The following is a 26,416-nucleotide window of genomic DNA, read 5'->3' on the forward strand; positions in this document are numbered from 1 at the left end:
TGGCCAGGCTATTTACACGATGGAATCAGTTTCTTTTTTCATTGAGTGAGAACTCAGTGCAAATCATTTGTACAATTGCCAAACAAGCATATAACTTTTCTTGTTTTATTTCTTAATGTCAAGGCTCATACCTACTTCAGGCCAAGACTGATAGTGCCTCGTGCAACACCAAATACAGAGAACCTATAATCCTTTCCTATCTCTCTGTTAAAATATGTCCTGTATTTTTCAGTTTTTTAAAAATAAACAACTGCATGCTTTCCATTTGAGTGCTCTATCAAGTTCCAGGCCACTTCTAGCAGCAGCAAAGTCATTTTCAACCTGAATTTGCTTAATCCATAAAATAGCGATAATAATATCTTCTTTGCAGAGCTTTTGTAATGATTAGAGATTATATATGTGGGATGCATGGCAGTTGGTTTATTTTCATTGCATCACTGAAGAATCTGCAACATCCTCCTCTTTTACTGGCATTGCCCCTCTGGGAAAAATGTTTTTATTTTATTTTAAAATTTAAAAAGTAGACCCGTTGCCAACTCTGATCGTGTATTAAAATCATGTGTGCGTTTAATAACTATACTTGCGTTATGGTTATCTGAATGTCTCCCCTCACTGGTTGGAGCCTCCAGAAGGGCAAGGCTGGTCCCTGTCATTCTAGGCAGTGTCTGCATCCTCCAGCAGGGTGCCAGATCTGCTAAGCTGTCTGGGATTCTGGTGGTCATAGGGAGCCATCCTTTCCCAGTGTGTAACTTACAAGGGAGCCACACTGGAAACTTTTCCACTTCTAGTGTATTTTCCAGTTGGGGTGGAAATACCCAGAAGGGATCTTTTTGGGGCTGAGCATTGGTGAAATGGCTGTCATCCCATCTGGATGTTCAGATGACATAGATGCAAATTGTTGAGGCCAACCGTTGTTCTCCCTTTGATACCATTCTAAATTGGGTAGACGGTTTCCTTGGTGGAGGAAATTTTCCGCAAGAAATTTTTGGGAAAGGATGGGGAGGATGTAGACTCCACAGGTGCTTTTAGTTACCTCGTTAGCATTTTACTACCTTTCCTTAAAGGACTAGCAGTAAAATGCTCAAAATGCAAAGACCTTTGTTCACATTCTCTAGGGGATTGCAAAGGAAAGGGGTGAAGGTGGGAGCCAGGGATTGGAAATCTGAGGAGATGAGTTCAAGGTTGATTATCTAGAAGGACTGGAGAAGAGTTCAGAGGCAGATAGGAGCTGGCCTCCAGTGTTGTTCTTATATTCTGGAAAATCAGAAAGATGGTGGAAAGTGTCTGAAGAGTGAATGAAGCCTGAACGTGAATAGGAGCAGGAAATGTGAATGCCAATTATAATAGTTAACTTCAGTTTAATTAGAAGGGGATCAGAAGAAAAGCAGAATGGGAACAAGTGAGCCTGGGGTGGGGTGGGATGTGGACTGGATGTCTGTCTGCATCTCTCTGGCCATTTTCATCAGCCACCACAGAGTTCCCACCAGTAGATACTGCCTGCGGCCAAAGCCTCCTGTCCAGCTCTCCCTCCCACCTTTAAAGGGTTTACCGATTCAGTGCCTTATATTTCTGTCCAACCTTTTCTTAGCACAGATAAAGCTTCTTTCCATTCCCCTGAGGCTGAATACAGTTAAGCTATGGGGGATGTTCCCCACCTCTGGCTCAGATCTCTGGCAGCATCTGTGAACGGATACTGTTGTATGTCTGCCCAGTGGTCTCCATTTAGTTATGAACCACTTGTGCACATCTCCTTCTGGAAGGCAGTTTGTTACCCAGAATGCACTTGTGGTGGCCTACCAGCTTTGGAACTGGTTAATGAAAATGACATTGGTTAATGAAAATGACATTGGTTAATGAAAATTGCAGGAAATGCTCAGGCAAGACTTCTTCAAATCTTTTAATGTTAAAAATAGCTTTTTAAGAGAGCTATAAAAACAGTACAAGATGATTATGGAAAATTAGAAGATACAAGACAAAGAGAGGAAATCCTTTTAAAAGCAAAACTTTAGGGATGGAAATCAGAGCAGTGGTTGCCAGAAGCTGGGAGCAGGGAAATGATATCTGTTGTAAGGAGACCAGAGGGTGCTCTTTGGGGGATAGAAATAATCTATATCAGCATTGTCCAACAAAAATGTAATTTGAGCCAGAAATGCAAGCCAGTAACTTTTAACTTTTAATTTTCTAATAGGTACATTAAAAAAGGAAAAAGAAACAGCTAGAATTATTTAATCTGTATTATATTTAACCCAATATATGGAAAATATTATAATTGCACCATATATTAGTAAGATTTTTACATTTTTTTTTAAAGATTTTTTTTTGATGTGGAACATTTTTAAAGTCTTTATTGAATTTGTTACAGTATTGCTTCTGTTTTATGTTTTGGTGTTTTGGCTGCAAGGCATGTGGGATTTTAGCTCCCTGACCAGTGACTTAACCCACATCTCCTGCACTGGAAGACGAAGTACTAACCACTGGACCGCTAGGGAAGTCCCTAGATCTTTTGCATTTTTTTAAACCAAGTCTTTGAAGTCTGGTGTGTATTTTACACCTCAGAACATCTGATTTTGGACCAGGCACATTTCAAGGGCTCAGTAGCCACATGTGGCAACTCTACTAGGCAGCACAGCTCAACATTGTTTTGGTGGTAATTACACGATCGTGTACATTTATCAAAACTCATTGAATTGCGAAAAAAATACATGCACCCCGATGTTCATAGCAGCACTGTTTACAATAGCCAAGACATGGAAGCAACCTAAATGTCCATCGACAGATGAATGGGTAAAGAAGATGTGGTATATATATACAACGGACTATTATTCAGCCATTAAAAACAATGAAATAATGCCATTTGTAGCAACATGGATGGACCTAGAGATTATCATACTAAAGTGAAGTAAGACAGACAAAGACAAATATCCTATGATATCACTTATATGTTGAATCTAAAAAAATGATCAAAGGAACTTATTTACAAAACAAATAGACTCACAGACACAGAAAACAAACCTATGGTTACTAAAGGGGAAAGGGGGTGAAGGAGGGATAAATTAGGGTTTGGGATTAATAGATACACACTAACATATATATAAAATAGAAAAACAACAGGGTCCTACTGTATAGCACAGGGAACTATATTCAATATTTTTTAATAATGGAAAAGAATCTGAAAACTAATACACACACATATATATATATATAACTGAATTAGTTTGCTGTACACCTGAAACATTGTAAAGCAACTATACTTCAATAAAAAATAAAAATTTAAAAAGTTAATGATTATGTACTTTTTAAAAAAACTCATTGAATTGTATACCTAAAAAGGATGACTTTTGCTTTATTTAAATTATATATCAATTAAAAAAAACCATTTTCCTGCTAGCCAGAATGAGCCAGAATGAGCCACGAACATCTATTAAAATTATCCTCTTAAAATGCATCTCAGAAATGGAATTTGGCAATTTTTTGAAAATGGAAGTTATAAAAGCATACATTAGAACCACCCAAAGCTAGTAATTTTTGTAGACTTCAGATGTATATGTATGTGGGGGGGGTGTCTGTCTGTTTTTCCATGACACAGCTCAGTTTAGAAAGGGCTGGTGAAAATTGAATTAGTGCAATTTTAAAAAAAGGATTTAGATGTCTTTGACAAAATAAAGATGAAGACAAATTGTTTTGAGAAAGGCCCAGTGCTAATTCTAGGAAAGAGCTTGTCATTTTCTCTTCTGTTTCATGGCTACTTCTCTTGCAATGGTATTAAAAATCACTCCTCTCTTTCTTCTGCTTCTGTTATGTAACCTGCTTTGTAGTAACTATTTTGACAGTGGATCTGTCTGTCTGCAGGCATTTTGGGGCTGTGTTGGGGGGGACAAGGATGGAGCTCATGTACCCACTTGATGGGAGGAGGTTGGTGGGGCAGCTGGTTGTGGGAGAGTAAGTTTAACTTTCATAACTAAAGCCGGGAAATATTTTTGGCTGTGGAAAGATGTGTCGCTAATTATAAAGAATGTCTTTTGCCTTTTGGCAGCATTTTGGTATTTTCTTTTTACACCTAAAATTCTATGTTTACATTCTGTTGAAGCTAAGGTAAACATTAACAATTTCCAAATGAATACTTCTAAGAGAAATAGATGAAAAGGATATCTTCTAAATGGCCCAGGTATCTGGACTGACAATAAAAAGATAAAATTCATTGGGGCTGAAAAGTCAATTCCATAAGTGTAGGCTGGGGAAGACACCTGATAAGAAATTATCCCACAGTATTTGTAGAGGGCAAAGTGTGATACCATTGTTTTAAAACTTTACAGTCTGCAGGATACATTTAAGATGTAGACCACAGGTTAGGAACAAGATAAGCTCTTGTCATTTTGTTTTATTTTAGTTCAGGTCTTAGTTAAGTGTTTTGTGTTCAAGAAGCAATTCATCTAAGTTTGTAGTTAACAAGATGAATCTCATCTACAGCAGGGGTGATGGAATTTCAATGTGCATTGAAGATGCAGATTCCTGTCCTCGGAAGTTTCTAGTTTAATAGACTAGAGTTGGGGCTTAGAATCTGTCCTCTCAACATACACTTGCCAGTAGACTCCACCTTGAGAAACACTGATCCAGAACAGCCGTTTAGATTTGATTGGATTTTCTCTCTATATTAGACACACTATGGCGAACTCACATAAAAGGTAGGATCCCGTTGGGAAGGTGCTAACATAGCTTATAACACAAGGACGCATTCCAAGTGGTCCAGCTGGAATGAAGTGAGGGAGCTCAGAGCCGGAGGGCAGTGCCACCCACAGTTGACTCAAGGATGTGCGTAGGATTCAGGTTAGTGGAGACAAAACTGTGTGTTCAGGCACCTTGAGGGAGATACTGTGCAACCCAAAAGGGAGATGGCATCACCTGGGGAAGGAGCCTTACTTAGATGTTGACTATGATTTTGGAGTGCCAAGGAAATTTTAACAGGAATAAAGAATTATGAAAATAAGGAAGCAACACGTGAAAGAAACCTGATTGATTCTTGTCAGTGGTCCTTAAACTTGAACGTGCGTTAGAATCACCTGGAGGATTTGTTAAAGTATAGGTTGCCGAGGCCCACCCTCAGGGTTTCTGATTTCGTGGGTCTGGGCTGGGGCCTGAGAATTTTCATTTACGTTCCCAACTTCTGCTGATGCTGCCTGGGCTGGGAACCACGCCCCGAGGCACACTGCTGTTAATGAAGTTGGTGTCTTGATTTATCAAGAATCCACGGATGAAGACTGGAAGAAATCCCAGGGGCAAGACGGATAAGGAGATGGCCATCAACATGTTATGTGGCCTAGAGTGCCTACCACTTGGGCTGTCTTTTCCCCTTTTTCTTCTGAGATTTCTTTACACTCAGAGCAACTGATCAAACCAAAAATACCCTGGGGGCGGAGTCAGGAATGTGGTCATAGAGAATAATTTGAGAACTATAAACGTATATTCATCATATGCCCAGAGTACTTCCAAAACCCTGATTGAAGTTGTATCATATTTGAGGACCAGCATTTACTAAAGACTATTCACCCACTGCTTTATAGAAATCTCAACTCTAAAACTGAACTCATGACCTTAACCCCTCAAATTTGCTCCTCCTGCAGTGGTCTTTATAAATGGCGTCATCCTCTGCCCAGTTTTTTGTGTCATAGGCTGGACATGATCTGGGACATTATTCCTTCCGTCTCACACTTAAGCCTGCATCTACTCATTCACAAAGTCCCATCAATTCCATCTCCCAGTATAGCTTGTCCACTTCACTGTCATCACGTGATCACCAGTGATGATGGTCAGTCACGTGATCATCATCACCAGTTCTCACGTGGACCTTCCCACACCTTCTCTGGCTCCCTCTGATTCATTATCTACACAGAAGCCAGAGAGACTTTTTTTTAGAAACACAAATTGTATCAGGTCATCGCTATGCTTAAGACCCTTCAACGTCATCCCTCTGCATGACATGGCCCCAGCCAACGTCTCCTCATTTTGAGCCACTCCCCTTTATTCTTTAAACTCCAGTCCCACTGACTGTGTTACTTCCTGAACTAAACATAAAACCACTGCTCTTTGCTGAGGTGGTTATAGACCTGTATCCCAAGGGTATCCACAGAGAAGGTGAATGTGGCACTGGTCCTTAGAGAGCTTTTGTGCAATTAGAAAATGGTGGCCCTCAAGGGAGATGCAGCACCTGGGCTGAAACAGGCTGGATTTCAGCCTCCACTCACCAGGGCAGGGCATCCTGTACAGGACACAACCTGCACAGCCAGAATGATGACCCTGACTTGAAGATGTCAGTTGGTTCACCTCCAAATTAAAATAGGTCTGCTTGTCGTATTTAGAAGCAGAATATTGGACAACTTCTGGAAATTCCTGATAGCCCAGTGACTTAATAAGAATTGTAAATATGAAAAGGCTTTTACCGCAGAGCTATAGAAATTGTTCTTTGCGTGACCAGGATAACATGTACATGTCTTTCTAAGCCAGCATGGTTACATCTGTGCTGCCTGATCAGAAGCCTCATCTCATAGTTGAAGATCAAGAGTGATTTACAACCTAGAATGTCGCTATCAGCTTGCGTCTAAGTTTGAAACTGAACACGTAAAGCCCCAAGACTACTGTGGTTTTCCTGTGTGGAGGAGGGCCTCCAGTTCATCAGAGGGGCGTGGCATTCTTTCATACGATGTGTTTGCTCTTGTGAAAATGACTTGAAGTATTTGAAAGCTGGCAGCAGAAGAGATGGGAGGAGACCTAATTCTTGCTGGGCATGAGTCATCTTAATACAAATCTAAATTGAATGTTTTATTAAGCAGTTTCATTGTTGGTACAGAACTATTCCTCAATCCTAGGTTGCTTTGATGTACATGTTATACATCCACGTGTCCTCTGCCAGGATCCTAGCATAGACCTCTCCCTGAACAAACACTGAAGACATATTACGTATTATGATAATTTTGCTTTTGATTTGGGGGCAGTTTTGTTTCTTGTTTTTAAAGTCAGTGTTGAATATTCAGGGGGTGTTTGTCTTTTTTCAGATGTATGGGAGTGCCTAAATCTTATTTGGGGGGGAGTATAAGAAAGTATGAAAAACAACCATGCATACTTGATACCGTTGTAATTTCAAACGACTAATGGACGCTCCCTGCAGGTCATTGCTGGGTCTCTCAGTAGGAAAAGAATTTGAATCTGGGAGCAAGCAGTCATTTTGTAAGTGTTTGTTATGACATTGCAATTGCTGAATATGCTGTATCTAATTGAATTAGTGTATCATATTCACTACTGGATCATAAGGGCAGTTGTTGAATGTTGTTACGGAAAAGAGCGTAACATGGCCAGCACATCACGGCCTCAGGAAACTCAATCTTCTATGCAGAGCTGTAGCTGGGCCTTTCAGGCCAGCTGAGCTCTAAACTCTGCCTCCCAGGGTGCCCAGTACCTTTGTAATCATAGGTCCCCTTATCCCTGGCGGATGGTCGATCTGCTGCTGCCACAGCCCAGCACCTCATGCTAGGCCTCACCACCTGTGATAGTTCGCTAGGGCTGCCATGACAGAGTACCCCAAACTGGATGACTTAAACAGCAGAAATTTATTCTCACAGTTCTGCAGGCTGAAAGTCCAAAATCAGAGTTTGGCAGGGTTGGAGGCTTCTGAGGACAGGATCTGTTCGAGGCTTCTCTCCTTGGCTTGTAGATGACCGTCTTCTCCTTGTGTTTTCACATCATCTTCCATCTGTGCACATCTGTCTGTCCAAATTTCCCCTTTTTATGAGGATGCTGGTCAGAATGGAATAGGGCCCACCTGAATGATCCCATTTTAACTTCGTTACGTCTGTAAAGACCCCCTCTCCGAATGAGGTCACGTTCTGAGGAAATGCACTTGTAGTTGAGCTTTGATACAAATGAACCTCAGAAGTCTAGCTATACTTATTTTGGAATCTTCCTTAAATCACCAAAGAAAACCTGTAAATTAGCTGAATTTTCACCCTCTTTCGGTACCCAACAGAGCACCTTAGTGTCGGCAGTGTTGCTTCTGCAGTTAACAATGCACTCTCTCATTCATATTCCATGAGTCATTAGGCCAGAAAGTGTTAGATAAATGAAAATAGATATGAGAGCAGCACCTTTAATAAGGGGGCTTCGGCCACGCCCTTTGCACCCAAGTCCATGACCTGTAAAACATCTAACCCATTCCACGTTCAGAGGATTTAACATCCTGTAACATGTTGATCTGTAGTGTGTTTTTACTTGACACTTGTTTTGGTTACACCACTCATGCATAGCCTTTATTTGCCACATAAGCCTTGTTTAGCTGAGTGGTTTTGACACTCACAGCTCTCCAGTGCTTTGGGCTGACTGTTTATTCCAGGAGTTTACAGCTGAATTTTCTGGCAGGTCATTCTGACACCGTCTAGTGATTCCTTTGGATATGTAGGTTTTGAGCTGAAGGATGTCCTCCTTTTCTCCTCAGGGCGTTTCCCAGTTTCTGGAAGATGGCGGTATCTGCCAAGCCTCTGCCTCTGGAGACCCCTGGCTCCTGTCACACTTGTATGCCCCTATCTGTATTTTTAAACTTGCTCCTCCCCCCGTTCCCAAGCATGTTATATGTTAATGTCACTGGTATGTACCTTCTTAGGCTTTTGGGCATTGAGACACAACCTATTTTTCATTTCTCCTAGCCTAGGAGACCAGGACGAATGGGAGCTTTTCTCCTCTCTCTACTAAATGAGTCAGGCTTTGTCTCTTCTTAGGCATATTCTATAATATCAGCAACCTGCTAATAAAACTACCCATCCCTGCAAGAAGCAGAATTTAGGGCTGTTTAGACACTGCATGGCATCATCATCATCTGTATGTCTATGAGCCTGTAGCAATGTGGAAGGAGACCAAGGTCACAGGCCCTTTCTGACTCTGTGTGAATGGGCCTAGTCACCTTGACTGTTAAGATGAAGTGCAATATTATAAAATTTCTACTAAATAAGAAATCAATATATCAGTAAGGCTATCAACCATCTCAGCTTTCCTTTAAAACATAGATATCTACCCCAGAAGTTCTGTCTCTGGCTGGTTTCTTTTTATTTACAGAAACTTGAGCTGTTGACTGTCTCTAAGCAGAGGAAGGCCTGGGACAGTTGTGAAGAGTCAGAGGTAGATCTGTAACTTATGAAGGGTGACGGAAAGAATCTGAGAGTTGTTCGTTTGTTTTTTTGGGTGGGATTTTTAGGTCTAGAAGGTTTTTAACATGTTTATTGGTGGAGTGGAAGGAAACAGATGAATAGAAAAGATTGAAGGTGTGAGAGAATGAGGGGGTGAATATGGAAAGGGTTGGGATGGTATCAAGAACACGGTGGAGAGTTTTCCCATGACAGAAGGTTAAGAGCCGGGAACAGGCAAGTAAGTATATACAGAAATTTTAGATAGAGGAGAGTTCCCTGGGATTCTCAGTAAGGTAGGGTATGAAGTAATCTACTGAGATGAAGGGTGGGCAGGAATAGGAATAGACTAGGGGAGAGTTTAGTAGGAATTTTTAGAGACAGCCATTATGAGGAATGTGATAAGGAGGGAAATAATGATGAATAAAAGGATTGTTGAGTAACATTAAGCGCCCATTCGAGATTAGATAGCAGGCATTTGAAGTGGAGCCAACCCAGCTTCCTCTAGCAGTGCTCGGTGCAACGAAATCGAGACACAGCAAGGAGTTTCATAAGGAGAAATGCATGTTTCATGCTGTATTACTATTTGACAGAAGGCAGGACTTGAAGGCATCCTGAGATTAAGATAATTCCAAGACATTCAATACACATGGTATAAACAGCAAAAACGTAAAAAGTATACTTTTACATAGTAAAAAAGTATAGTTTCATACTTATACAAATATACAAATGCTATATGTATTTTTATCAATATATTATGTAAAAATAGTATATTTTGATGAGTACATAGTAAAAATGTATATTTTTTATGTATATACAAGTATATTATTCCTTTGCCTTGTTTTTAAGCTCAAACAAACACTACGTTAAGTAGAATGTGTACGTCAATCACTTAGAATATCTAAGTTTGGGGTTGCCACTTGAAAATCAGACTGACGCTGAAGTTGGCTAGGGAAAAGGCATGTCTCTGGCACATAGGCTCACCTAACCAGGTCCATGAGGTGGACTTTATTGGAAAGCAAAGGTAGAAATTGGGGATGGTCACTTGAATGAAAGTTCCTCAGTGCCTAGAATATTTACTGGCACATGGTGGGTGAATGATAAATGTCCTTTGAATAAACATGTATATGTGTGTACGAGTGAATGTATGGATTAGCCATGTCATTTTGAAGCACTAGTCCTACCAGATAAAGTATGGAAAATCCTGATTAAATGGGTTATTGGTAACCCAACACTAGGCATTCGACATATAGCTATGGTGAAAGCGAGCTTTCAAATTCCTGTTAAGACAATTGAACATATTTTACTTCACTTTTCTTCTCTGTCTCCCCCATTCCTTTTCTCCTGAAAGCTGTGGGTTGCCAGAACTTTTATTAAAATGAAAACAAACATCTAGGTTGATGATCTAAGACATAAAGGAGCCAAACAAGTCCATTAGTGTACTGTCCTTTAATATGCAATACTCTATAGCACATTTGGTGGTGATTAATGAATAATTTTGTGTTGATGGGTACAAGCAATTGGTTATTCATCTGTTCATCAAACCTGTATTGAGTATATGTCCTGAGCTAAGCTTGGTAAGAAATCATTAAGAGCGGGATCTTAATTCTTAAAAAGCTTAGCCTGGTAGAGACAACATTCCATGGACCTAGTCAAGTGAGCCTACCTGCCAGAGACGTCCCTTTTCTTTAGCTAAATATAGCGTCTAGAAGAGATAACCAATGGTTCCATGTGGTACCTGGCAACAGAGGTTAAAAAAAAAAGTGCTATGGGAGTACTTGATGCTGTGGTTGTGGATTTTCCGTGGGTAGTCTGCCGTGACATACAGCTTTCATGTACAAGACACAGGTACTTCATTAGGCTTTAGCGTAAAGGATGGTGGGGATGACTCTCAGTGGATGATAATTTTATAGTTCTTCTTGCTTCCTTCCTTTGGTGGATGGAAGGAGTGCTTGTCATGCTTGGGTTGGGAGTGGACGGTTAGTCGCCTCAGTAAATGGCCACTCCATCTTTCTATTGATTAGGCCACGGGCTTGAGTCCTTTCTTTTTCCTAAACACCGTATCGAATTCTGTTAGCTTTTCCATCAAGATGTAGACAAGGTGATAGGAATGTTGATATCTTGTTAGGGGGTGTGTTACATAGGTATGTGCATTCGACAGAACTCATCAAACCATATAGTTAAGCCCTGTGCATTTCACTCTATGTAAATTCCCCTTCTCAGCCTCCCTTTCCCCACCTGGGCCTCAAATACCAAATACACGAAACTCTCCTTCCTCAGGGCCTTTGCACTGGCTATTGTTGCTACCTGGAAGTTCTTCCTGTAGAGTCACGTGATTTTCTCTCTCACCTTTTTTCAGGGCTTTGTTCAATGTCATTTTATCAGTGGGGCCTTCGCTGATTATCATATTAAAACGGTAACTCCCTGCCATTCCCTTTTTGCACAAAGAGCCAGCAGAATGTACAATTAAGATCATGGGCTCTGGTTTCAAATCCATTTTCTAGAGCTGTATGACTCGGGTGCCCTTTCTGTGCCTCAGTTTTATCACCTAGTATCATGTCAGTCGGGTTATTGTGAAGATTTAATGAATTAATACACGAAAAGCACTTAAAACAGTACCTGGTACATAGTAAGCTAATGTTATCTTTATCCCCTTGCCCTGCTTTGTTTTTCCTAAATTAGTTCTCACCATCGGATTTACTATATATTTAAAATATTTATTTGTTTATGGCTTCTTGCCATTAGAATGTATGCTTCATCAGAGCAACAACTTTTTATTTACTTTTTCTCCTTTTCCATTTTCTTTCTTTTCCTTTACTGCTATACCCTCATCACTTAGAATAGTGCCCGATATGTTATAGGTTCTCAGTAAATATTGTTCAATCAATGGGAAAATGAGCAAACAGGAAAGGGTTTGGGGCAGAGGTTGGCAAACTTTTCCTCCAAAGGGCCAGATAGTAAATACTTGAGGCTTTGTGGTTATAACTGTTCAAATCTGCTGCTGTAGCATGAAAGCTGCCTAGATGATTACATGAACAAATGAGCGTGACTGTGTTCCAGTGAAACTTTATTTACAAAAACAGGCAGCGGGCCAGATTTGGCTTATGGGCTGTAGTTTGCCAACCCTTTGGGTTGGGAAATAAATTTTGGCCTTGCTTTCCTGATTCTCATTATCCTTCCCTTGAGCAATCTCCCACAGCAGCAATTAATGCTACTCACACAGACCTGAAATAGTAATAACTTGAAAAGCAGTATATTACCTATTATTACTTGGCTCAGTCCTCATTAATTGTACAAAGTTTCCATATGTCTTTTAATATCTTAAGAGTGAATAACAATGTTAAGAATATATTTTGTACTTTCAACTGTGTAATTTCAGGGGTCTGGTTTTCATTCTTTTTTTTCTGCAACAGCTGAAGACATATCTGTACTGCTGATTATGGCCAGAGGCATGTATGCTATAAAATGTTGACATTCCACTTACTGTACAGCCAAGAGTGTAACTGACACTCAGTTGAAATAGAAACCAATAGAAATTACCTACTAGACAAACAGTTTAGTCTTTGAAGTTATTCTAGTCTTATTTCTGTAGAAAACTCTTCCCTAGCCCACAATTTTTACCACTCTTCCCAGTCAGCGTGGTATGCTGGTAATATTCTTCCATTTTAAAATACAGTGTGCTTTGGGCCATGGTGTGTGAATGACAGACTATGAAATTTTAGTGCAAAATATAATAGCTTTTATTGCTGTATTAAAACAGAGAAGATCAGAAATTATATGTGTTTTGCTGCTGCGATGCATTGTAGTTAGACATGTAAGTAGTTCCTTACAGGTATACATTTGAGGTATTGCGAGTTCGGTTCCAGACCACTGCATTAAAGCAGATATTGAAAAAAAGGTGAGTCACAGGAATGTTTTGGTTTCCTGGTGCATGTAAGAGTTATGTTTACACTATGGTATAGTGTAGTAGACAATAGTCTGTCAAGTGTGCAATAGTATTATGTCTAAAAAAAAATGTACATACCTTCATTAAAAAACACTTTATTGCTAAAAAATGCTGTCATCTGAGCCTTCAGGGAGTCGTAATGTTTGTACTGGTGGAGGCTCTTGCCTCAGTGAGATGCTGGTGGCTGCTGACTGATCAGGGTGGTGGGTGGTGAAGGCTGGGAGGCCGTGGCAGTTTCTGAAAATAAGACAACAATGAAGTTTGCCACATCAATTGTCTCTTCCTTTTATAAGTGATTTCTCTGTAGCATGCAATGCTGTTTGATAGCATCTTACCCACAGTAGAACTTTCTTGTTTGTTTTTGTTTTTGCGGTACGCGGGCCTGTCACTGTTGTGGCCTCTCCCGTTGCGGAGCACAGGCTCCGGACGCGCAGGCTCAGCGGCCATGGCTCACGGGCCCAGCCGCTCCGCGGCATGTGGGATCTTCCCGGACCGGGGCACGAACCCGTGTCCCCTGCATCGGCAGGCGGACTCTCAACCACTGCACCACCAGGGAAGCCCCACAGTAGAACTTTTTTTTGAAACTGGAGTCAATTCTCCCAGACGCTGCCACCGCTTTGTCAACTCAGTTTGTGTAATATTCTGAATTCTTTGTTGTCATTTCAACAATCTTCACAACATCTTCCCCAGGAGCAGATTCCATCTCAAGAAGCCACTTATTTGCTAAACCAAAAGAAACAACACCTCATCCCTTCAAGTTTTCTCATGAGATTGCAGCAATTCGGTCACATCTTCAGGCTCCACTCCTAACTCTGGTTCTCTTGCTGTTTCCACCACATCTGCAATTACATCCTCCACTGAAGTCTTGAATCCCTCAAAGTCATCCAGGAGGGTTGAAATCAAATTCTTCCAAACTCCTCTGAATGTTGATATTTTCGTCTCTTTCCTGAATCACAAATGTTCTTAATGGCATCTTGAATGGTGAATATTTTCCAGAAGGTTTTCAATTTAATTTGCTCAGATCCACCAGAGGAATCACTATCTATGGCAGCTATAGCCTTATGAAATGTATTTCTTAACTAAGAAGACTTGAAAGTCAAAATGACTCCTTGATCCATGGGCTGCAGAATGGGTGCTGTGTTAGCAGACATGAAAACAACATTAATCTCATTAATGTTGTACATCATTGTACATCTCCATCGGAGTTCTTGGGTGACCAGGTGCACTGTCAGTGAACAGTAATATTTCGAAAGGAATCTTTTTTTCTGAGCAGTAGATCTCAAGAGTGAGCTTAGAATATTCAGTAAACTTATGCCATATGTAGATGTGCTGTCACAGACTTTGTTGTTTCATTGATAGAGCCCAGGCAGAGTTGATATTAGCATAATTCTGACAGACCCTAGGATTTTCAGAATGATAGATGGACATTAGCTTCCACTTAAAGTCACCAACTGCTTTAGCACCTAAAAAAAGAGTCAGTCTGTTATTTGAAGCTTTGAAGCCAGACATTGACTTCTTCTCTCTAGCAATGAAAGTTGTATATGGCATCTTTTTCTAATAGAAAGCTCTTTCATCTACATTGAAAATCTGTTGTTTAGTGTAGCCACCTTCATGAATTATCTGAGCTAGATCTTCTGGATAACTTGCTGCAGCTTCTATGTCAGCACTTGCTGCTTCTCCTTGCGCTGTTACGTTATAGAGAGGGCTCCTTTCCTTCAACCTCCGCTAACTTCAGACTCAAATTCTGCAGCTTCCTCACCTCTCTCAGCCTTCACAGAACTGAAGAGAGTTAGGGTCATGCTCTGGATGAGGCTTTGGCTTAAGGGAATGTTGTGGCTGGCTTGATCTTCTATCCAGACCACTGCCACTTTCTCCATATCAGCAATAAGGCTGTTTCACTTTCTTATCATCATGTGTTCACTGGAGTAGCACTTTTAATTTCCTTTAGGAAGTTTTCCTTTGCATTCGCAACTTGGCTAACTGTTTGGCACAAGAGGCCTAGCTTTCAGCCTACCTCCGCTTTCAACATGCCTTCCTCACTGAGCTCATTTCTAGCTCTTGATTTAAAGGGAGAGATGTGCAACTCTTCTTTTCATGCACACTTAGAGGTCACTGTAGGGTTATTAACTGGCCTGATTCCAATATTGTTGTGTCTCAGGAAATAGGGAGGCCCAACGAGAAGAGAGAGACGGGGGAAAGGCCAGTCAGTGGAGCAATCAGAACACGCACAACATTTATCTGTTAAGTTCTCCATCTTACACGGATGCTGTTCATGGTGCCCCACAGCAATTGCAGTAGTAACATCAGAGATCACTGATCACAGATCACCATAACAAATATAACAGTAATTAGAAAAGTTTTGAAATATTGCTAGAATTACCAAAATGTTACACAGAAACATGAAGTGAGCAAATGCCGTTGGAAAAATGGCACTGATAGACTTGCTCGACACTGGGGTGCCACAAACCTTCAATTCGTAAAAAAAAAAATACAAAGCTACTGCTATCTGCGAAGCACAATAAAGTGAAGCAAATTAAAACGAGGTATGCCTATGTGTGACTACCACTGATGTTAATTTAATACAAATGTTCTTTGTTTCACTTCTTCTGAACTTAGCCATATATCATCATTGTCAGTGCTAACGCTTTTCTACTTTCCATTTAATTATTGTCATCATTTGACATGTATGGAAAAAGAATAAACCTGAACTGTACTCCCCACTTGTTGGGGTTCTCTTGCGCATGTGTCACCCCTTCTGTCTGTGCTCCGTGGCTGCAGTTCCCATTTAAAGTACCATGTACACACCTGTTCCCCAGAACCCCACCCAGTGTGTCCTCCAGAGCAGTGCTTCTCCAACCATCTCTGGTGAAGGACTAGGTTGTTTTTTTTGTTTTTTTTTTCTTATTCCAATCCAGCATGGATTCTTTTTTGTAAAATTCAATTTTAAAATAATTGGGTTTGGCAGCAAAATTATCATGTAATTGGATATCACAGCAAGGTCAAGTTGCTATAAAATTTTCTGAATGCTTATTCTCAATTTCTATACTTATCTCATAGTAGACCAATAACAGTTGGTGAACTAGCAGCAGTTCATAGGCCATGTTTGGTTTTTTTTTTCTTTTTTTTTTGCGGTACGCGGGCCTCTCACTGTTGTGGCCTCTCCCGTTGTGGAGCACAGGCTTTGGACGCACAGGCTCAGCGGCCATGGCTCATGGGCCCAGCCGCTCCGCGGCATGTAGGATCTTCCCAGATCGGGGCATGAACCCGTGTCCCCTGCATCGGCAGGCGGACTCTCAACCACTGTGCCACCAGGGAAGCCCCATAGACCATGTTTTAAATAGCACCACTTTAGAGAAAGAAGTAATTTTCAGATGTTTTTGACCCAGTGTAAGATACACTTTCTTACATCATGATGCAGTCCATATGCATGCATGTCCTTACAGACGCGCACACACACACACACACATACATGCGTGCACGCATGCACGAGTGCGCATGTGTGCGCTGAAACAACTGGAATGTCAGCTCCCTAAAGGCAGAGTGACTTGCCTTTTTTGCTTGTCTTTTCCACTGTTCTGCCTCCAGGACCTGGCACATGGTAGGCCTTCAGTCAGTATTTGTTGCAGGCAGGTATATACATAAAACCAAATCAAAAGTTTCACAAATAATACTTTTATTTCTTGTGAGATGTTCTGATGTCTTCTATTTTATTAAAATAAATGTTGATTATAGTCTACTAAACTTTTTCACTACCTTTTAATCTTAGGGGTTTATAACATATTCCTTTAGAGGGTGCTTATATATAGGCACCTTGCCCAATCCCTCCCTTTCAGAGCTTAGAGGAGCTGTTACCCAGCCCTGCCCTCCTTAGGGGTGCAATTCTGGGTCTCACATATCCCAGAACTGCTTATCTCTTAGCCAACGAAGACTAGGTTGGTAGCCCTGGGTGGGAAAATAGGAGAGAGATGAGTCCTCAGGTTATAAGACCTAAAAAGAAGAGGTTAGAGTAGGTTAGAAAAATTAGAAGTTGAAACCTGCTCAGGCCCCCTGATGCTTCTGCATCATATCGGGAACTAAGTTTGCAAATTCATAGGAGTAATAACATCATTCCGGAGTAGCACAATGAATTTGGTTCACCAACCTCTTGAAGAGCATGAAAATTCATTTTATGAGATTGTAGCTAGCAAGGGTGATAGCAGTGATCAAATTTATCTTAAAAGTTAAGGTGAGAAGATAGGTTTCTGGCCTGTGCAGCTAAGAGGAAGCTCACACTATTTGCCAAAACAGGGAGTATAGGAGCAAGAATAGTTATGACATGACAGTGTGCATGTTTGAGGAGCTCCCGGGGCATATGCATTTGTGCTGCAAGCATTTGATGTCCACCACATGAGACACTGGGGATGCAGAGATCAGAAATACAGTCTCTATTATCAAGGAGCTCACAGCGCAGTCAAGGAGACAGATACTGTAAAATTAGGGGTCTCATGAAGTCATACTCAGGATGCTCCGGGAGGGCCCAAGGATGCCTGAGCTGTCTTGAAAGTGTGTGGATGGATGGAAAGGATGCCTGAGCTGTCTTGAAAGTATGTGTCCCCGGGCTTAGAAGGGGTGGTGCAAGGAGAGAAGTGACAACACAGAGGTAAGAGAGCAGGGTGTGTTCAGAGAAGGGTATGCTGTGCAGTGTGAGGGGCAGGCAGGGGTGGGTGTCCTGGGGGTGGTGTATAATTGGGACTAGAAGCATATGAGATAGGTGGTCCTGGTCAAAGTTGGTGGTCCTGGTCAGGGCATAATAGCTGTTTGATAAATACCTGTTGAATTGAGTGAGAGGCATACTTGGGTTTTGGACTGAAATCTTACTTCTTGAATGACCTTGGGCAAATCCATAATTTCGTGCAGTCATCATAATAGCTAATAATAGTAGGTAGAGGGAAATGGGCCATCCTTTCCATGTATCGCTAGATCTTCAGATTTACTGACATTTAATACACATCAGTTTTTCAAATAGCAGCAACATCCTTTTATTCAAGAAGTAAAAGATCTTGGCTTATTGTGATGAACTTTAAAAATCAACTCCCTTTGTCACAGCTGTGACAAAGTGAGAGAGAGGCATGGACATATATACACTACCAGACGTAAGGTAGATAGCTAGTGGGAAGCAGCCGCATAGCACAGGGAGATCAGCTGGGTGCTCTGTGATCGCCTGGAGGGGTGGGATAGGGAGGGTGGGAGGGAGGGAGACGCAAGAGGGAAGAGATATGGGAACATATGTATATGTATAACTGATTCATTTGTTGTAAAGCAGAAACTAACACACCATTGTAAAGCAAGTATATTCCAATAAAGATGTTAAAAAAAAAATCAACTCCCTTCTTGTTATCATTCCTACATAACAATAGCATAGAGCCAAAAGGTTCGTTTCCTTTTATTTTAGCCTATTTTCTTTGCTGCTTCATTTATTTGAATATTTAACCATCTTTTGTGGCTCTTCATTTTTGTGAGCAGAAGTAACTCTTTCTAATACACGGTCATTAACATGCCCTCTTTTATGCTCTGCCTTACATCCCTCTGTGAGAGGCTCTTCCATTTTCTGAGCATATGTTTGTGTTTATGCAGGTGGTTAAAATAACAAGTACTTTCTTATTTGGTTTGTAAATATTTGTGAGCCCTTGGTATGCTTGAGGTTATGATAGAAAAATAAAATATTTAAGCCAATTATATCAGGGTCAAGGGTGTTTGCAAATCCTATTGTCTGAAGATATGGATGAAAAAGTTTAAATATTTTATTATGGAAAATCTCAAATATATAAAAATGTAGACAGAATAGTATAGTGTTACCCTATGTACTTATCACTCATCTCAACAGTTATCAAATCGTGGCTAATCTTGTTTCATCTATATCTTTACTGTTATTCCCTTCTCCTTTATTATTTTAAAGCAAATTCCAGGTGTCATACCGTTTCATCCATTAATATTTTGCTCCTCTCTGTTATTACATAAACATTAAAATAATTCCTTAATATTGTCAAATACATGGTGTTCAAATTTCCAGTTATAGCATCAATATTATACTTATTTTTACAGCTTGACAAACTTTTTACATGTGTGTTGTGACATTAGATGTCACCCCTGCTGCCAACATCCCCACTCTTTTCAACACTTCCCCTGCCCCCTCGACCCCGATGTCTTACCATGTTGCCCTTTTCAGGTGATTCTGAATTAATTTTCTAGGGATGTTAGAGAAGACTGCAGGTGAAAGGATTTGGACTAATACAGTGTGGAGGAGGAAATACGTGATGACAGATACATAGCAGAGAACCAGAAAGCGAGGAGGATTGCATAAGAATATTAAAAAGTTCCAGACAAAATGACTGAGTAGTTGAAGTTTAAAGGGAGAGATATTTTTTCAGGTTAAAACCTGAATTGCTTCTTCAGAGCTGTTATTTTTAGATCAAAAGTAGAAGCAGGAGCTGGGGAGAGGAGCTGTGCCCTTGTTTCCCTTGGTAGGCAGTTCGCAACTCCTCTGGGTGGGGCTCGCTGTCCGGAGAGGAAAGAGGGCCTCTTGTGCTCTAGCGCAGTGACCGAGTGCGTGTCAGAATCCCGTGGCAGCTCGTACAAACCCTGCCTCTAGACTTTCTGACTCAGTAGATCTTGGCCCAAGGATTTACATCTGAGCCAGCTCACAGGGGATGCTGAGGCTGCGGCAGATCAGGCCCCACACCTTGAGCACCACTCCACAGTCCTTCCTACTCCAGTTTTCAAGGCATTGCTTTGCTAAGATTGTATCGCTGCCTACATGGGAAATCATCTCGTAATGATTGACGTCCCTAGTGAGCATCTTGGGGGAAAAAATTGGTGAGAGATCTGTGGGTAATTTATATGAAACTGTTTTGTTTTCATAATGACCAAGTAATAACTTGATGCTCCACCAGCCTAGCTGAACATGTGTAAACATTCTTTCACTGAAGGGATTTCTCCTTTTAAGCGTCTTAGTATCCATCTCTAAGCATGGAATTCGAAGTTCTCTTTCAAACTTAAAACATTTTACCTAAGGAAAGCTGAGAAAGTTAGGACAAATGTCATTCTCACCAAAGTTTAGAAACAGACTTTCTAATTTTCTTACAACCTTCCTTCCTTCCTTCCTCCCTCCGTCCCTCCCTTCCTTCCTTCTTTCCCTCCTTTCCTTCCCTTCCTTCCAGAGAGACTGGGCAGCAGGCCTGACCTGAAACATCAGTTAGTCAGCAACCCTGTAAAAAGTATGGTTTTCTGCCAATGCTTCAGCCACCACACCCATTGCTGAAACATTCCCTGGTATTTTACCTTATTCAAATCTGCTCTAAATGGATCCTGGCCAAGCTTGAAATGTATTCAAAATATGCTTTTACATTTTTTTTAAAAACCCATACTATAAAATATGAATGTTACCTCCAGGAGACTGCTTTTCCAAGGCTTTTCTTAACTTCTTTTTCTTAAACCATCCGAATAGGAAACCACTAAACTGAGGATTCTTGCAAGCAGAGCTGATCTCTGAAACAAATCAGGGTTTTCTCCAGTTTGAACTACAACCTTGCAAACCCCATTCCTTTGTTGTTGTTGGTAGTTGTATTTTCTGGTGCCTTTCCCTTCAGCAAGCCATTGTAGCTATTTACAATCCAGAAATAAATCTGGTATCGTGTGAGAATTCTCGGATGATAAAGTTTTTACCTTCTAAATGGTTTTGACCACCTAAAAGATGAAATTGTAATCAGTAGCTTTCTGGGTAAGCAAAGAATTAGAACAAAAGAAACTGGTTATTCTGAGTTTTATTTGGGGTCTTAGGTGAATATAATTGGATTATTCATTATCCTTTATTCATGATATATTATCATTATAAGGCCATGCATAGCCTACTTATATTCATCCACTTTTTTATTTGGTTCCTTTAAAAATATTGTTTTATTTCTAACAACCATTTTCAATCCTAATTTTTAAAATTTGAGGTGAAACATACAGTGAAATGAACACATCTTAAATGTATTTGATGAGTTTTGATAAATGTATAAACTTGTATAACCAACACCTCCATCAGGATATTGAACAGAAAGTCCCCAGTATCTCCTTCAATCATTCACCACTTCCTGCAAGTAATTCCTACTTTCTGTCACCATAGTTTACCTATTTTTGGATTTCACATGAAAGGAATCACATAGTACGTAGTCATTTATGCCTGACTTCTTTGGCTCAACATAATGTTGTATGTATCAGTCTTTTTCATTGTGGAGTACTCTTCCATTGTATTAGAGTAATATTCCATTGTATCAATATTAAGTATGTGAGAATGCCCAGGGGAATCTTCCTCTCAGAAATGTTTCTGAGGATATAGGAAAATATAGAGCATGGGATTTTCTGAACCCTTTTATTTAGCCTTTAAAAATACTTTGACCCAGGCGTGAAAATTGACATTGCCTTATTAACACAGATGCTCACGAAGTGAGGCTGCCTCTACAGTAGCTTAAGCCATGGGCAAGTCAGACTTTTGATAAATATGGAAGCTCTATTCTTAGCATTAGTGCTTTACCACTTCAGGTTGCTGTTCTTACTCTTCTATATAGTCCTTTAATGCCCATTTCGAGTTTATTGAGACTTATTTTGTGGCCTTGCATACCTGCATGGCCTGTCCTGGTGAATATAACAAGTGGATTGAAAAGAATGTATGTTCTGCATTTGGATTTTTTTTTAAATATTTGTTCATTTATTTAGCTGCGTTGGGTCTTAGTTGCAGTGCGTGGGCTTCTCTCTAGTTGTGGCTTGCAGGCTCTAGAGCGCGGGCTTAGTTGCCCTGCGGCATGTGGGATCTTAGTTCCCCAACCGGGGATCGAACCCGCGTCCCCTGCATTGGAAGGCGGATTCTTAACCACTGGACCACTGGGGAAGTCCCTGCATTTGGATGTTTTGTTCTATAAATTCAATTAGGTCAAGACGGTTGATAGTGTTGCTAACATCTATATTATTACCTGAATTTTTTCCTGCCTTGTCTGTCATTCTAAAAGAAGGTTGAAAAGGAGGAACAAATGAAAGACGGGACAAACAGGAAAACAGTGGCAGGGCAGTAGACTTAAATCCAACCATATCAACAATTACGTTAAATATAAATGGACAGAATTTGTGTAATTCTCCCTTAATTGTGTCAGATTTTGCCTCATGTCATTTGAAGCTCTGTTATTAGTTGCAAAAACTTTTGTGATTGTTAGGACTTCCTGATGAATTGACTCTTATTATAAAATACCCCTCTTTCTTTCTAGTAACACTTGTTGATTGGAAGTCATTTTTCTTATATTAATATAGCCACTCCTCCTTTCCCAGGCTTACTGTGTCTTTGGATTTAACCAGTCTGACAATCTCTGGCTTTTATTAATGTTTATTCCATTCATATTTAATGTAATGGTAAATTATATGATTGAGTTTATCTACCATTTGCCATTTGATTTCTTTTTCTCCCGTCTCTTCATTGTTCCACCTTTACTGCCTTCTTTTGGATTAAATGAGGATTTTATTAGTAGTCTATTTCATCAACTCAATTGGCTTTTTACTTTGTCTTTTTATTTTATAGTTTTAATGGATTATATTATATATTATTATCACAGCCTGCTATGAATTAGTATTAAACACCTTTGTGCATAAGGTAAGAACTTTACCCCCTTTTATCCACCGAGCCATTAAGACTGTGATTTTTTTCATAAGCCCTAACCACTCTGCATCATGTGGACGGGGGAGTGCCCACAAGTGAAAAGATATATAAATGTGAATATCACTCATTATGGTTCCCTTTACTCAAGAGCTGAATTCCTCATAGTTTCTACCTGCTTTTGATCACTCTCCAATTTCTTTAAAATTGTTTTATATGTCATCCAGTGTTTTGTATTGCTATTTGTGGGACAGTAAGTCCAATACAATCTATTCCACTATTATCAGAACTGGAATTCCCATTTAGTCATTTTTAATAGTGTAATAATAACTTTTGAGTCCATCCCTAATTCAGAAACTTGACAGTAACCTTCATTTAACTTTGCAACGCTTTTTCCCATTCTGTCCCTCTACATCCCTGGCTTAAGGCAGCCATCATCCTGAATTGTGTATTATCGTTCCCTCTTTTCTTTGTGTATAGTTATATTGAATCTATATGTATTTCTAATCTATGTGTATGTATTTATATATTTGTATTTAATTGTTTTTAACTTTATAAAAAGTCTTGCTGAATTAACCAGAGACTTACTTTTTTATTTGCCTTTATATTGCATAGATTTGTCCAAACTACATGTGCATTGTTTTAGTTTATTTTGAAAACTGTATGCAGTTACATTGTGTAAATATACCAGTTTATTCATCTCCTCTCACATTGATGGACATTTGGGTTGTTTTCACGTTTTTGTCCTTGTGACAAGTCCTACTGTGAACATTTGTGTATTGCTCATGGTTATATACCTTGGGGTAAATATTGCTAGATTGAAAATGAATGTACATGTTTAATTTTAGCCCATTTTACATTCCCATTACCATTCTGTAAGAGATTCTGTGCATTCACCTCCTTTTACAGTACTTGGTACTCTCCAATTTTTTTGCCAGCTGACTGGGTATAAAACGGTATCACATAGTTATCTTAAATTTCTTGACCATAAATAACATTAAGCATCTCTTCATATTTTTATTGGCTGAAAGTGTTTCCTCTTCTGTTATATGTCTGTTCATGACTTCACCTCTCCCATTTTTTTAATCAATTTGTAAGAATTCTACACTTGGAATACCACTGAACTACCACCTATATTTAACTAATTTTTATTTATTAAAGAAGTCTTTGAATCTGCCATTCTTCCTGACCACCCTGTTTAATTTGCAAACCTCTCCAAATTCCTGACCCTCTGATCTCCTGAGGATAACTGCTCGATTTTTCTCCTTTAGCACCTACCACCTTTGCCATATTACATACATATTTATTAATTGTGTTTACTGTCTGTCTTGTCCTTACTGTTACATGTAGGATGCTATGTGATAAGCATAGAGATTGAGAGTAAGCATTTATAAACTTCTATAACACTTTAATAATGTTGTTGTCGTATTTTATTGTATTAAACAAAGACTTGGTCTCTAACAAACTGGAAATTTTTTTAAAAATTGGTTCTTCACCACCATTTTGAAAAGCATGGCCTAAGTTCTCATACCTCCACGTCATAGAATTTGAAAGGTACATTTAACAGAATAGAGAAGAAATAGATAATTACCTGTCTTTCTTGGAAAAGTGTTCCTGCTCTACACAAATTATAGTTGCCAACAAAGACGAATATTTGTTTTCCTAAGTTAGTGAGGTGATGAGAGCTTTTCTAAAGTGAGCATTATTTTATTTTATCAGCATTCCCCGTGTTTATAGCTGAGCCTGGCATGTGTCTGTCTGTCTCTCTTTTATATATATATAGTATCTATCTAGATACTATCTAGAGCTCTTTGAAGTTCATCTTTTAAAATGAAAGGGAATGTAAGCCACTTAATGATATAAAATTCAAGGACCATACACTCTTTGGCTTAATCCTTTGTGTTCTCAATTTTCATGTTTTGAGGTTTCCACCCTGAAGCGTGATCATTAAATTTGCGCCCCACCTCTCTGGACTGTGCACTAGCTAAATGTGCAAGTAGATTTTTGAGAACTCCTAGGTTCATAACCTAGCTTATTAACCCCCTGATTTCTGGGTGACTGTAAATGCGTGCCTTGGGTATTTTTATGCTGTAGTATTTCTACATAAAATGGTAGTGATATTTTATACCTTCTGAAGGGAGTAAAGTTCTGGGAAATTCTTAGATGAAATCTATGAATACTATAAAATCAAAGTAAGATTTCACAATGATTAAATGGCATTTTATTAGAGTGAATGCACAGTAGAGAACTGATCTAAGCAGCTGTTTATCAGAACTGTAAATATGTTTGCAAAAATAAAGTGGTAAGACCTGGTTACTTGGAAACAGAGGGCAAAGGTTTCTATTAAGCAACATAGCCTTTATTTCCCAGGCGTTTGCTACACCACAGTATCTGCAAAGTAGCAAGAGCCTTACTTAGGCCTGTTGGGAGAATTTATGTGGGTGCTTAGCTGGTACCTGAAATGTATTAATTAATATTGAAAATCACATAATTCACCTTTTTCCTGTTAATGACCAAATTTTTTGCAAGGATAATTTCAGTTTATTTTTTAACTGGTAAAAGAGTGAGTAGATTGTGACACAATTTCAGCCTAAACCTATCTGTGAGATAGGATCAGAGAAACAAAAATTTAATATTATAGTGGAAATCAGACAGACCTAGTTTAAAAACTGGTTTTTGTTATACTTACTTGCTGTCTTTACAGGCGAAGATCAACAAACATCTTTGATCTAATTTATAAAATGAAGAGGAATTTATGCATTTTATAGGGTTCTTCTCATGATAAAGAATTGTGGATAATTTATATTAATGTGTCGGAACCACTGTAGGCACTCAGTACATGATAGCTATTGTTATGTTGCAAAATACCAGTAGATGTGTATGTGCTTATTATATATGTTCCTGAACCATTTTCTTAGACAGATCTTACGGTAATTCCCTATTGCGGGGGGGGGGGGGGGGGTGGGGGGGAAAGGCAAAATTGAGAGAGCAGAGATTAGGTGGGGCTGGTGCAGAAAGAACAAGTCTTATCTATGCAGCATCCCTCATGGCCCTGAGCAAAGTTCCACAGCCACCTCTGATGACCTCACAAAGACCCAGAGCTCTACAGAGTATAGCGCGGAAACCATCCTACTGGAGTTTAAACACCGTGGGTGCAAGAACTGTATTGTGCTTATTTTATTAACTGATCAGTTATAGCATGTGGTCCTGCAGTACAGTAGGCAGATGAATGGTCATAGTTTGTTAAATGATTCATTTAATTCAGCTCTAATACTTCACAAATTCTCTGTATTTGACTGCTAGGTGGAGTTATAATTTGATGTTGAATTATCAAACCTGCCAGGAAGCATGTGTCATTTAAGGATGTAATGATAACATCATTATTTTTTCAGATCTAGGTTGGAATTTGCCCTTGACAAATAGCAAAATGATGAGTGATGCAAGTGACATGTTGGCTGCGGCGTTGGAGCAGATGGACGGTATTATAGCAGGTAATCTGCATCCTCTAAAAGACGTAATCATGACATTTACTTTGCTCTCTTGACTTTTTTATTACAACTCTTTTATTACCTCTCCACTTCCATATTTTCATTTATTGTCTCTCTCCAATGCCTTTAGGTTCCCCATGGTTTCATCTTTGTTCCTCTT

At 39.7% G+C, this 26,416-nt stretch overlaps 1 protein-coding gene across 8 annotated transcripts in view; it reads left to right on the forward strand.

The window, feature by feature from the left end:
* Positions 1 to 26,416, forward strand: part of PPFIBP1 (PPFIA binding protein 1) — a 174,327-nt gene that overhangs the window by 82,484 nt on the left and 65,427 nt on the right. For all 8 annotated transcript variants that reach the window (XM_082851077.1, XM_082851072.1, XM_082851078.1 and 5 more), the window contains exon 3: positions 26,161 to 26,259. In XM_082851077.1, coding sequence (XP_082707203.1) covers positions 26,196 to 26,259 — 64 coding nt within the window. In that variant the 5' untranslated portion in view covers positions 26,161 to 26,195. The remainder of the gene's footprint in view (positions 1 to 26,160; positions 26,260 to 26,416) is intronic.

Source organism: Leucopleurus acutus, assembly GCF_964270905.1.
Source record: "Leucopleurus acutus genome assembly, chromosome: 11".
Classification (NCBI taxonomy): Eukaryota; Metazoa; Chordata; class Mammalia; order Artiodactyla; family Delphinidae; genus Leucopleurus; species Leucopleurus acutus.